We start from the raw sequence: 13,248 nt of genomic DNA, 5'->3' as shown, positions 1-13,248 counted from the left end.
CATGCACATTTGTAGCCTGCTGGAGGTCATTTTGCAGGGCTCTGGCAGTGCTCCTCCTGTTCCTCCTTGCACAAAGGTGGAGGTAGCGGTCCTGCTGCTGGGTTGTGGCCCTCCTACGGCCTCCTCCACGTCTCTTGGCCTGTCTCCTGGTAGCGTCTCCAGGCTCTGGACACTACGCTGACAGACACAGCAAACCTTCTTGCCACAGCTCGCATTGATGTGCCATCCTGGATGAGCTACACTACCTGAGCCACTTGTGTGGGTTGTAGAGTCCGTCTCATGCTACCACGAGTGTGAAAGCACCACCAACATTCAAAAGTGACCAAAACATCAGCCAGAAAGCATAGGTACTGAGAAGTGGTCTGTGGTCCCGACCTGCAGAACCACTCCTTTATTGAGTGTCTTGCTAATCGCCAAAGATTTCTCCCTGTTGTCTATTCCATTTGCACAACAGCATGTGAAATTGATTGCCAATTTGATTTCACAGAAGTTTGATTTACTTGGAGTTATATTGTGTTGCTTAAATGTTCCCTCTTTTTTTGAGCAGTGTATTATGCAAAGACCACTGTATTGTCACAAAGTACACAATTTTTAAATAACATGGATACTTCTGCTGGTACTTGGTGGGTGGAAGCATCAAAGAATGATGCCTGTTTTTAGGGGTTGCAAAACTGTCAATCACTCTGTTAGATGCTGAAGCACATCCTTTTTCAATTGACATGACTGCAACACTGTGAAGTCTTTTCTGACCCATTGTTTCACACAGCCAGGAGTCCACAGTGAACTAAAGGAAATTTAACATTAGCAGCTGCTTACAGGCACTGTTAGGGCAACTTGAATGTTTGCCTTCAGTGAGGGAAACATATCTGAATCAAGGAGGTTGTGCAGAGACAACATGACTGTGGGTGAGCAAGAACATTTCTGGCCACCAGAACCCCCTTTGTTTTCAGGTCAATGCTGTAGTGTTTTGCAAGTTCATTCAAGTGTGATTTACTCAAGAGGTTTTCAGATTTAAGACTACATGCCTGGATGCCTTTTAGTAGCTCTACATCTACAAAATCTTTCCTCAAGCTCATCAAGCATCCTATCCACACGGGAAAAGTAATTATTTTTCAATGTGTCTGAGTTGTTTGATTCAGTGCGTTAAACTGCAGATGCTTCCAAAACAAAATCCTCCATTTTTGTCTGTTTATGCTTTGTCTTGGCCCCTGGTTCAGAGATAGTGTGGTTTCTCTCATACAGCTCCATGGCAAATGTGTCTGTGCATTTGCCCTTAAGTGTGTCACACACTGCTTGTTTCCAGATCAAAGCATCTGTCGGTTCTAATATCCCTTTTTGAAGGAGCCTGTGGAGTCCTTCAGTTACAGATAGAATTCACTGAAACATCCGTAGTACATAGACCGCTAAGAACTTATAGAGCCTTGCTCTGAGATCCAAGAACTATGGGGGAATCTAATGGTGGAAAGGCACTTCAAAATGGCAATGTCTCAAGAACTGCACTGATTGATCACAACTGACATGCCCAGCGAGTGTTTGAAAGTTGCACAAGCTCAACTCTAGTTAATCTTAGCCTTGTCTGCGCATCCATAAACTCATGATGATTTATTGGGAGGTGTTGAAGAAAGAGTAGAAACACTCCAACAATCTCCAACAAAGCGTGTGGCACAACAGCAGGTTAAGTTCATGAGCATAACAATGCATATAGATAGCTTCAGGATGGAGCCTTCTAAAATCTGCTTGTACACTTCCAGTGGACCCACTCATGACAGCTGCACCATTATATAGGTCCTTCTCAAAATATTAGCATATTGTGATAAAGTTCCTTATTTTCCATAATGTCATGATGAAAATTTAACATTCATTTTAGATTCATTGCACACTAACTGAAATATTTCAGGTCTTTTATTGTCTTAATATGGATGATTTTGGCATACAGCTCATGAAAACCCAAAATTCCTATCTCACAAAATTAGCATATCATTAAAAGGGTCTCTAAACGAGCTATGAACCTAATCATCTGAATCAACAAGTTAATTCTAAACACTTGCAAAAGATTCCTGAGGCCTTTAAAACTCCCAGCCTGGTTCATCACTCAAAACCCCAATCATGGGTAAGACTGCCGACCTGACTGCTGTCCAGAAGGCCACTATTGACACCCTCAAGCAAGAGGGTAAGACACAGAAAGAAATTTCTGAACGAATAGGCTGTTCCCAGAGTGCTGTATCAAGGCACCTCAGTGGGAAGTCTGTGGGAAGGAAAAAGTGTGGCAGAAAACGCTGCACAACGAGAAGAGGTGACCGGACCCTGAGGAAGATTGTGGAGAAGGGCCGATTCCAGACCTTGGGGGACCTGCGGAAGCAGTGGACTGAGTCTGGAGTAGAAACATCCAGAGCCAGCATGCACAGGCGTGTGCAGGAAATGGGCTACAGGTGCCACATTCCCCAGGTCAAGCCACTTTTGAACCAGAAACAGCGGCAGAAGCGCCTGACCTGGGCTACAGAGAAGCAGCACTGGACTGTTGCTCAGTGGTCCAAAGTACTTTTTTCGGATGAAAGTAAATTCTGCATGTCATTCGGAAATCAAGGTGCCAGAGTCTGGAGGAAGACTGGGGAGAAGGAAATACCAAAATGCCAGAAGTCCAGAGTCAAGTACCCACAGTCAGTGATGGTCTGGGGTGACGTGTCAGCTGCTGGTGTTGGTCCACTGTGTTTTATCAAGGCAGGGTCAATGCAGCTAGCTATCAGGAGATTTTGGAGCACTTCATGCTTCCATCTGCTGAAAAGCTTTATGGAGATGAAGATTTCATTTTTCAGCACGACCTGGCACCTGCTCACAGTGCCAAAACCACTGGTAAATGGTTTACTGACCATGGTATCACTGTGCTCAATTGGCCTGCCAACTCTCCTGACTTGAACCCCATAGAGAATCTGTGGGATATTGTGAAGAGAACGTTGAGAGACTCAAGACCCAACACTCTGGATGAGCTAAAGGCTGCTATCGAAGCATCCTGGGCCTCCATAAGACCTCAGCAGTGCCACAGGCTGATTGCCTCCATGCCACGCCGCATTGAAGCAGTCATTTCTGCAAAAGGATTCCCGACCAAGTATTGAGTGCATAACTGTACATGATTATTTGAAGGTTGATGTTTTTTGTATTAAAAACACTTTTCTTTTTTTGGTCGGATGAAATATGCTAATTTTGTGAGATAGGAATTTTGGGTTTTCATGAGCTGTATGCCATAATTATCCGTATTAAGACAATAAAAGACCTGAAATATTTCAGTTAGTGTGCAATGAATCTAAACTATATGAATGTTAAATTTTCATCATTACATTATGGAAAATAATGAACTTTATCACAATATGCTAATATTTTGAGAAGGACCTGTATGTTTGTGCTACACACTTAAGCGCTGCAAGACCATTGATTTAAATCTGCTGCTGCGGCTCATCTGCAATAGTCTGGGCATCAAATACTTTTATGCCTGCATGTGCTAAGAAACATTCTTTTACCGCCCTCTCTGACACATACCTGACACAAACAGATAATTGCTCTAATTTCTCATCCCTTGCCTCATTTTGGACTTCGCCATTTCGGATACAATGACAATAGTAACTTCCTGGGCATAATAGACAATCATCTCATTCTGGGATGCCGCTGAGATATACTGAGCCTTTGATCGAGGGTTATGTTTTTGAAGAAAATGATCAAATTCCTTCAAAAGTTCAATGCAAGAAAGAAATTTCTCTATTCTGTCTTCACTTTCATCATGGCCACAAAAAGGAGGTAACTGTTTCCCTAAAATAGAACTGTAACAATTGGATGAAATACTCTCTTCTCTCTACTATCACACTTGCATTTGCAGATGCTATCATCTGTTCAACGTTTCCCTGCTTTCTAGATGCATAGTAGCTTTTCCAAGCAACAACATTGTCCTTATGTGTTTGTGTCATCTCATGTTTGCCAAAGAAGAATAAAGCTTTCTTCCAGTTCTTCCAACTACTACTAACCAAACTTTGTTTTTAGATGTTTTCACCAAATACTCTACATGGAGAGCAGAACGCTGTCTTCCGGTTGACTGAATATTCTAACCAGAATTGTTTTCAAACCAGCTGTGGTGAAATGTTTGTGTCTGTGTACCAAAACTATCGAGTGGCTGAACTATGAAGAAAAACTTTTGGTCAGTGCAATGACAGCACTACCAATTGTACCTTTTAAGTTCACTGCAGTGAACAATATAACATTTCCGCTATACCATGTTATAAATACACTCTGTAAAATGTGCAGAAGATGTCCGCACATACCTTTGTCACATGGTGGTATCCCACAAACATTGAATTATTTTTATGCATTTAGCAAGATTAGTGTAAACATTTTTATTTATGGACTGGAAAAAATAAATTAACATTTAACCGTTTTTAGAGAACACTGGCGAAACAGTTCAGAGGAAGAAGAGGTGTTTAATTTGCGTTTGTTTATATGAATGAATGTGATTTGTAGTATAAAAATGTTTTAAAGAGGCAACAAGAGCAGAGGACAGTCCAATCATCAGTGATTTTTTGAAATCTTTTACTCTGGGCTGAGAGGGACCAGTTAAATGCTGATGTGTCTTCCTCATAATTCCAAAAACTAAATCAAATCAAACTTTATGGAAATTAAACAAATTCAATTTACGGAACAAGCGTTTAATCCAAATGAGACATTTTCCAACCAGGTAGTGTTGGTTATTTCCATTTCTGACTTTATTGAACAAGAATTAATCAGTGAGGACCTGCATACTGTACAACCACAATATGCAGTTTTTTGTGGCTACAGAAAAAAGTAAGGATGAAGAAACAGCCAGGAGTTTCACTATTGTGAATTTACGTGTCCGCTATACAAGCCATTAGTCTGAATTACTAGAAGGTTATGCTAGTTAGGCTTGTTTAAAGTGGGTGACTGGGACTACATGGCTTGCGACTGCTGCATGTTTTTGTTTATTTTTTCCTTTAATACCTGTTTCCTTTCCCAATGATCTAGAGTTAGCATGCCTCAGGTGAATGATCTAAAAATTGTTTTAGTGCAAAGAGAATGAGATAAGTTTCCTACCTGATGAAGTCTCCCTCTACGCCAATAACACGCTTGATGATTTTCTGCTTGGGATTTCTAGGGGACCTAGATAAATATAAATTAGTACATTAATATATATTAGTAAACAGTAATAGGCACAACATATAAGAAAACATTTACAAAAACTATAAGAAAGTAAATGATCCTGGTCTCAACAGGTGTGCTGGTAGGTCTCTACGTTTTTTAAAGTTTGAAACTTATGACTTCCATTTTAATTTCATCAGACCATAGAACATGTCTTCAAAAATTAAGGTGCTTGTCCTTGGGTGCATATGTAAGATATAACCAGGGTTTTAAGTTGCTTTTGGAGTAATGGTATCCTCCTTTCTAGGTGGGCCTTCAGCCCATGTTGGAACAGGACTTGTTTCACTGGGGATATAAACATTCTGTGACCAGCTTCAGCCAGCAACTTCTCATACATACATTTTCACAGTCATCTCTTAACACAGAACCCATCTCCTTCCTAAAGGGTATAATGGCTGAACTTTCCTCTGGTGTTTATACCTGCATATTTGTTTCGTGTGTTGTCCCAGCATTTCAGGATATATGGAAAAATTATCAATATCTACATGCTCCCCCTAACTCAGATTATAATAAACAACAACGTAAGTTATCATAACTATGCAGACGACACACAGCTATACGTTACAATGTCACCAGGTGACTATGATCCATTCAAGCGCTGGGTAAATGCTTAAACGAAATCCATGCATGGATGGGCCAAACTTTTCTTCAGCTGAATCAAAACAAAACTGAAATAATAATCTTTGGACCAAAGGAAGAGCATTTAAAAGTTAGCACACAGCATCAGTTAATACAGCTAGAAACCATTAGTCAGGCTGCAAACCTGGGTGTAGTGATGGACTCAGACCTGAACCTTCAAAGGCACATAAAGACAGTAACAAGGTCGGCCTTCTATCACCTAAAGAACATCTCCAGGATTAAAGGACTAATGTTTCAGCAGGACCATAAAAAACTAATTCATGCGTTCATCTTTAGTAGAATTGATTACTGCAACAGTGTCTTCACAGGTCTGCCTAAAAAGTTGATCAGACAGCTGCAGTTGATCCAGAACGCTGCTGCCCACGTTTTCACTAGAACTAAGAAAGCGGCGCACATCTGCCCGGTTCTAAAGTCCCTACACTGGCTCCCTGTAGCTCAGAGAATAGACTTTAAAATACTTCTTTTAGTCTATAAATCACTGAATGGCTTAGCACCAAAATACATTACAGACTTGTTGTCAGTGTATCAACCACCCAGACCTGTCAGGTTTTCTGGCTCAAATCGACTCTGCATACCCAGAACCAAACATGGAGAAGCAGCTTTTAGTTCTTATGCTCCACTAATCTGGAATAAACTCCTAGAAAACTGTAAAAGCGCTGAAACCATAAATTGCTTTAAATCAAGATTGAAAACTTAATTGTTTAGAGTGGCCTTTGAATGTGTTATCTAAACATTATTAGTTAGGTTTTCACTCCAATTTTCCTTTGATTTTCTTATCCATCATTCTATTCTCTTTATTTTTTAATTACCTCTGTTGTTTGATTTTCTGCATCATTGTAATGTTTTTCCTTATGTACAGTGCCTTGAGTGCCTTGTTGCTGAAAAGCGCTATATAAATAAACTTGACTTGACAGAAGATTTAGACAGAAAATAGCTCTCCAGAAAATATCTACGAAAGCCCTGAAAGGCAAGTGTAGTGTTTGTCCTTGTAATACTTTGTTTTGTCACTTGAGCCACTGGAATACAACCACCAGCCTTCAGTAACAGCTGTATTGTTCAAATGGATGGATTCGAATGACCAATGTGTCACTGCGTTGTGTAGTAGTGGACCCCAGAATGCAGACAGGCAGGAAGCAACATTGGCAACATTACGTGGTGAGTAACCAGATTTAATATTAAACAATTAAATCTGTTATGTTTATGTGAGGAATCAATAGAACAGCAGTGTATATAGAGGGCATGGCTTAGGCGCAACAAGGAGAGTGATTGGATGGTGCAAGATGACTGAATTAAGCTAATTGTTTTGAAAGAGTCAGAATGAAAACAAAACATGGCTGGAACTGAATAGGACATAATCAAACCCAAGAAACATATCTATAACAGAACATAAATCAGAAAGCACTATGAAAAGAATATAGCAATCGCAAGAAACCAAACTAAAGCAACACCTGGAAAAACAAAAAGCAGTAGCAGGATCAAAAGCTCACCTGTGAGAACAAAAACGAAGATTAAAACCACAAACCAAACACACCCAAATCATAACAGAACCCCTCCCTCAAGAGTGTATACCAGACACCCAAAAAGAGTCCAAAAAGAAAAAAAGAACTGAAGAACTGGGCAGGAAAAGGGGGACGTGGATTGAGGGCCAGAACCAAAACATAACAACCTGAACAGGGCGGCGGAGGGGTCCTTAAAAGGACTTCCAGAACCAAAACAAAGCAAAACCATTTTATGGCGGGTGACCCATAGGACGCCCCATGGGGGCAAAGAGTTCAGGCGGGCGCCCCGGAGGTCGTCCCCAGCTGGCACAGAGATGAGGACCTAGTGGCCTTCAGAGGCATAGAGACCATGGCGGCCGGCAACGGTGGCGAAGATGAGGACCTGGAGGTCTCTTTTATTAGTCTAGGAGCCCAACCAGGAAGCCAGAAGTACCTATGACCAACCCCACCAGGACTCTGACCATGAGGCTTAGGACCAGAGCAAAGCTTGGGTGGCTTGGACTCTGGCCAGAGCTCTGGGGTCTTGGACTCTAGGGTCTTGGACTCTGGCCAGAGCTTTGGGGTCTTGGACTCTTGCCAGAGCTTTGGAGGTTTTTCCTCTGGCTCTGGAATATGAGGCGGTTCATCCTCAAACTCCTTGCCGCTGAGTTCAGGAATGAGAACGCGGACCGGTTTCTCCTCAAACCCCCCGTTGCTAAGTTTAGGAGCCAAGACCGGTGACAGCTCCTCCTCAAAACCCTCATCACAGAGCTCAGGAACCAAACCCCTGGAAGATTTCAGAACCTGGAGATGGAGGTTGGTCATCCTCGATCCTCTCAGAGGCGTCAGAGGGAACCTCAGAGGGAGAAGCTGAGGCGTCGGGAGGCCCCTCAGTGGGAAGACCTGAAGCTGAGGCGTCGGGAGGACCCTCAGTAGCATGAGCAGAAGCTGAGGTGTCAAGAGGACCCTTAGTGGCAGGAGCAGGAGGTGAGGCATCGCCAAGGCCCCTAGTTGTGTAGACAGGAGCTGAGGCGTCGCCAAGATCCTAATTGGAGTGGACAGGAGCTGAGGAGTCAGCCAGACCCCCGCTGATTTGAGACAAGGTGTCGGCCGGACCCCCGATTACTTGAGACGAGGCGACGGCCAGACCCCTGAGGACTTGAGATGAGGCATCCATCTTACAACGCTCTGTGCGGAGTGTGGATGAGGACGAGGCTGGCTCTGGCACTGCTCTGGAAACTTGGAGTGGGCTGTGCAGCACCACTCTAGAGACCTGGCGTGGGCTGTGTGCAGCACAATTCTGGAGACCTGGTCGAGGGCTGTACAGGTCCTTCTCAAAATATTAGCATATTGTGATAAAGTTCATTATTTTCCATAATGTCATGATGAAAATTTAACATTCATATATTTTAGATTCATTGCACACTAACTGAAATATTTCAGGTCTTTTATTGTATTAATACGGATGATTTTGGCATACAGCTCATGAAAACCCTCAATTCCTATCTCACAAAATTAGCATATCAGTAAAAGGGTCTCTAAATGAGCTATGAACCTAATCATCTGAATCAACGAGTTAACTCTAAACACCTGCAAAAGATTCCTGAGGCCTTTAAAACTCCCAGCCTGGTTCATCACTCAAAACCCCAATCATGGGTAAGACTGCCGACCTGACTGCTGTCCAGAAGGCCACTATTGACACCCTCAAGCAAGAGGGTAAGACACAGAAAGAAATTTCTGAATGAATAGGCTGTTCCCAGAGTGCTGTATCAAGGCACCTCAGTGGGAAGTCTGTGGGAAGGAAAAAGTGTGGCAGAAAACGCTGCACAACGAGAAGAGGTGACCGGACCCTGAGGAAGATTGTGGAGAAGGGCCGATTCCAGACCTTGGGGGACCTGCGGAAGCAGTGGACTGAGTCTGGAGTAGAAACATCCAGAGCCACCGTGCACAGGTGTGTGCAGGAAATGGGCTATAGGTGCCGCATTCCCCAGGTCAAGCCACCTTTGAACCAGAAACAGCAGCAGAAGCGCCTGACCCGGGCTACAGAGAAGCAGCACTGGACTGTTGCTCAGTGGTCCAAAGTACTTCTTTCGGATGAAAGTAAATTCTGCATGTCATTCGGAAATCAAGGTGCCAGAGTCTGGAGGAAGACTGGGGAGAAGGAAATGCCAAAATGCCAGAAGACCAGTGTCAAGTACCCACAGTCAGTGATGGTCTGGGGTGCCGTGTCAGCTGCTGGTGTTGGTCCACTGTGTTTTATCAAGGGCAGGGTCAATGCAGCTAGCTATCAGGAGATTTTGGAGCACTTCATGCTTCCATCTGCTGAAAAGATTTATGGAGATGAAGATTTCCTTTTTCAGCACGACCTGGCACCAGCTCACAGTGCCAAAACCACTGGTAAATGGTTTACTGACCATGGTATCACTGTGCTCAATTGGCCTGCCAACTCTCCTGACCTGAACCCCATAGAGAATCTGTGGGATATTGTGAAGAGAATGTTGAGAGACTCAAGACCCAACACTCTGGATGAGCTAAAGGCCGGTATCGAAGCATCCTGGGCCTCCATAAGACCTCAGCAGTGCCACGGGCTGATTGCCTCCATGCCACGCTGCATTGAAGCAGTCATTTCTGCAAAAGGATTCCCGACCAAGTATTGAGTGCATAAATGTACATGATTATTTGAAGGTTGACGTTTTTTGTATTAAAAACACTTTTCTTTTATTGGTCGGATGAAATATGCTAATTTTGTGAGATAGGAATTTTGGATTTTCATGAGCTGTATGCCAAAATCATCCGTATTAAGACAATAAAAGACTTGAAATATTTCAGTTAGTGTGCAATGAATCTAAAATATATGAATGTTAAATTTTCATCATGACATTATGGAAAATAATGAACTTTATCACAATATGCTAATATTTTGAGAAGGACCTGTACAACACTGCTCTGAAGACAGGAAGCAGATGGTGTTGGGTAGCAGTAAAAAGCCCCTACTGTTGTACTGTTGATTTCTCAATCAGCTGAGGAGAAGAATGGAGGATACTTGTCCTCCAGAAGCTCCTGATCATCCTCAACCATTCCTCCAGTTTGTCAGGCGATACCACAGTAACTTGGGCTGGAGAGAGCAGTGACAACATGGGCAGAGCAGCAGCAGGCCTGGGAGACATCATCGAGGCAGACAAGGACGGAGACGACACAGTACCAGCAGACCAGGAAACTACCGCTTCGGCAGGTGAGGTGCCTGGCCTAAACAAAAGGAGTTTCACTTCCCTTCCTGCCCCTGGAACCCCCGCTGAGGGGGTGCCAGGCCACATGGGGTTTCTACAACACTGATATAAGCAAGTGATATTCTTTGTGCTCTTCAGAACAGTTCAGCTCAGCTTAGCAACACATGGCTGATGCTGGAAACCTTTTCCCTTATAAGGCTAAATTAATAAAGCTGATTGAGTGATGATCATTGATCTCCTTTGGTAAATATGATTTTTTCTAAAGCAGTATTTATATTTTGGTGACAACAGCTGAATAAAAAACTTTTTTTTTTACACGTGTGTTATGGATGTATGATTCTGTGGCCTTTTCTAATAATCTCTTTGCTGCCCTGATTAAATATATCTGCCCTTGTTGCTTATCTGCAGCACCGCTCACTGCTACAGCTTACACAACATAACTGTTGATATCACATAAGACGCAACACATAGTCAAGGATAAACTGATACAAGACGATGACACCCTTTAGGAGGGTTAAGAACAGGCATAGATAAAAGCAGGACTCACGCTCCATTCTTTGCTCCTCTCGGTTCATCCCTAAGATGGACTGAGGGGGGCCCGGTACTGAAGGTGAATGTCACTCTGTATCTGTTCAATTGTATACTTTGTACACTGATCATTTTGACATTAAATCTTGATTTTATACTTAACCATTTCCCATTATTTCACAACGTAAATACTTTGCTGGTTTTACTTGTTGGGTCTCGGAACTGCAGAGAAACGGACCCAGTGGTGCACAGGGAGGAAACAGAGTAAAAACTCCCATTTTACAACATGTGGGAAAACAATTTGGTGGTTTATTTTCCTAACCCTACTTTGTAAATCCTTTTTTGTGTCAAGCCTGGAAAGGCAAGTGAAAAAAAATATATTTTCACAAATTAAAATTAAAACACCAGCTGCAGCCTCAACATACTTTGGCATACTGATGATGTCTATGGTCTGAAGCCATCATGACATATTTGATTTGCAAGTTCAACCTGTTATTGCTGGAAAAAGCTTTTTGGAATGACTGTTTAATTGGTTCATTAAAGTTTAGTTAACAAGTATGTAATGTACCTTTCTTTAATAAATGAAATATATATGTAATTCAGTTTTTTAAAAGAACAAAGCATTTTCGGTAACTTTATTGATATATGAATGAATTTTTAGGAAATTTCAACTGGAACGCCCTCCAAAGTCAGAGTTATGAGTCTGAAAGTGGGAGCAACAAGACAATACCCGACTTATAGTGTTTATAAGACGCAATATTTCATCAGTGTTTTTGTGCATGAAATACCACGTAGAAGTGTTTGTCATTGTAGTTGTAAGATTTTCAGTTGATAACAATAAAACAAACAAGCAGGAAAAGTGGAAGGCTGTAACTCTGACTTCCCAGTTCCAATTTACGTAGTGAATGTAATGTACCATTTTGAAGTTCTCACAGCTTTAATTGGCTCATTGTCATCTTGCAGTTTTGACATATATAAATCAGTCATGGATGCTTTGGAGCATCTGTAGATGCCACAGGGCTAAGGGACATTTTCAAAATTGAACAGGTACTTTCAAGTGCAAATTCATAAGTATTAATAAAATGCATTTTTTTGTAGCTTCTTTCAAGATACCTGAGAAAATTTACAAAATTAAACAAATACAATAAAAAAACACATCCAAATTAAATTGAGATGGCCAACTTAAACATAAGTTTTGAGTTTTGATTAGAAGATTGTATGATGTAGGTGTGCAGACACTGCTGGAATATAAATGTTTTTGTGGCTTCTAGATTATATAGGCCAGAATTAATCTTTTGATCAATGCTAATCAAATTTGTTTTTTGTTTTTTTTAACTAGATGCCTTGACAGCCATCAATAAACAGATTTCAATAAACTGATTTCCTTATTGCAGTTCTCTGCACTTCAAAAGAGGCCATACTACAAAATGGCCTAAATACCCACTCCAGCTCCCACTGTCTAGACAGAGCTGAGTCAGCATCTGGAACACAAGATGTCTGCGAAGGCCCTGTATACCTTTGTAAAGTTAAACTGGCACAATGGTGGTGTTTCCACATAAGTGATCAAGAAATTGATCACAAAAGTAGTATGGACACAGAGTTAGACTCTGGCTACATTTCTCTTGGACCATAAGACTGTAAGGGTTTTCAGCTGGAAATTCCCTTTGAAGAATGGGTTAAAATTATACCTGAAAAAGTTGAATACAACAAGTTTGTGCAATCTGGGAAAAGGGAATACACCATTTAGAAACCTGGGCATTTGAATATAATTAGTGAGCAGATTTCAAAAGAGCTGTGAAAGGGCAAGATGGAACCAGATGTATGGAGGTCAGCAAAGGCAGCGGGTCTGATGGATACTGGAGATCCTGAGCCAAGCCACCTGTCTAATTTGGCGAGCCTACAAAATGTGAAAAAGATTTGGAATTAGGTGACAAAAAGACCCCATTATTTCTTTGCAGTTATTAAAATATAGCACACCTCACAGTGGTTGTTTTAGAGATATTGGACTGGACACGTTTTTCTGTCACTATTGGAGTCAAATATAGCTACATGTGTGCAAGGCATTGTACAAAATATGTCACCAGGTTTGTTTCGATACAACTAGCTCAACAGTAAGAAAACTAGTGAGACCAAATGGTACATCTGGCCATATTTTTCTGTATCAAGGCATTCTGATAGGGGGA

At 41.8% G+C, this 13,248-nt stretch overlaps 1 protein-coding gene across 5 annotated transcripts in view; it reads right to left on the bottom strand.

Moving 5' to 3' along the window:
• immp2l (inner mitochondrial membrane peptidase subunit 2) overlaps positions 1-13,248 on the bottom strand; it is a 54,445-nt gene that overhangs the window by 7,858 nt on the left and 33,339 nt on the right. For all 5 annotated transcript variants that reach the window (XM_047382783.1, XM_047382792.1, XM_047382772.1 and 2 more), the window contains exon 4: positions 5,089-5,154. In XM_047382783.1, the coding sequence (XP_047238739.1) occupies positions 5,089-5,154 (66 nt within the window). The remainder of the gene's footprint in view (positions 1-5,088; positions 5,155-13,248) is intronic.

Source organism: Girardinichthys multiradiatus, chromosome 2 (genome assembly GCF_021462225.1).
Source record: "Girardinichthys multiradiatus isolate DD_20200921_A chromosome 2, DD_fGirMul_XY1, whole genome shotgun sequence".
Lineage (NCBI taxonomy): Eukaryota > Metazoa > Chordata > Actinopteri > Cyprinodontiformes > Goodeidae > Girardinichthys > Girardinichthys multiradiatus.
The sequence above is the reverse complement of the archived record's forward strand: the minus strand, read 5'-3'. Positions and strand labels throughout refer to the sequence as shown.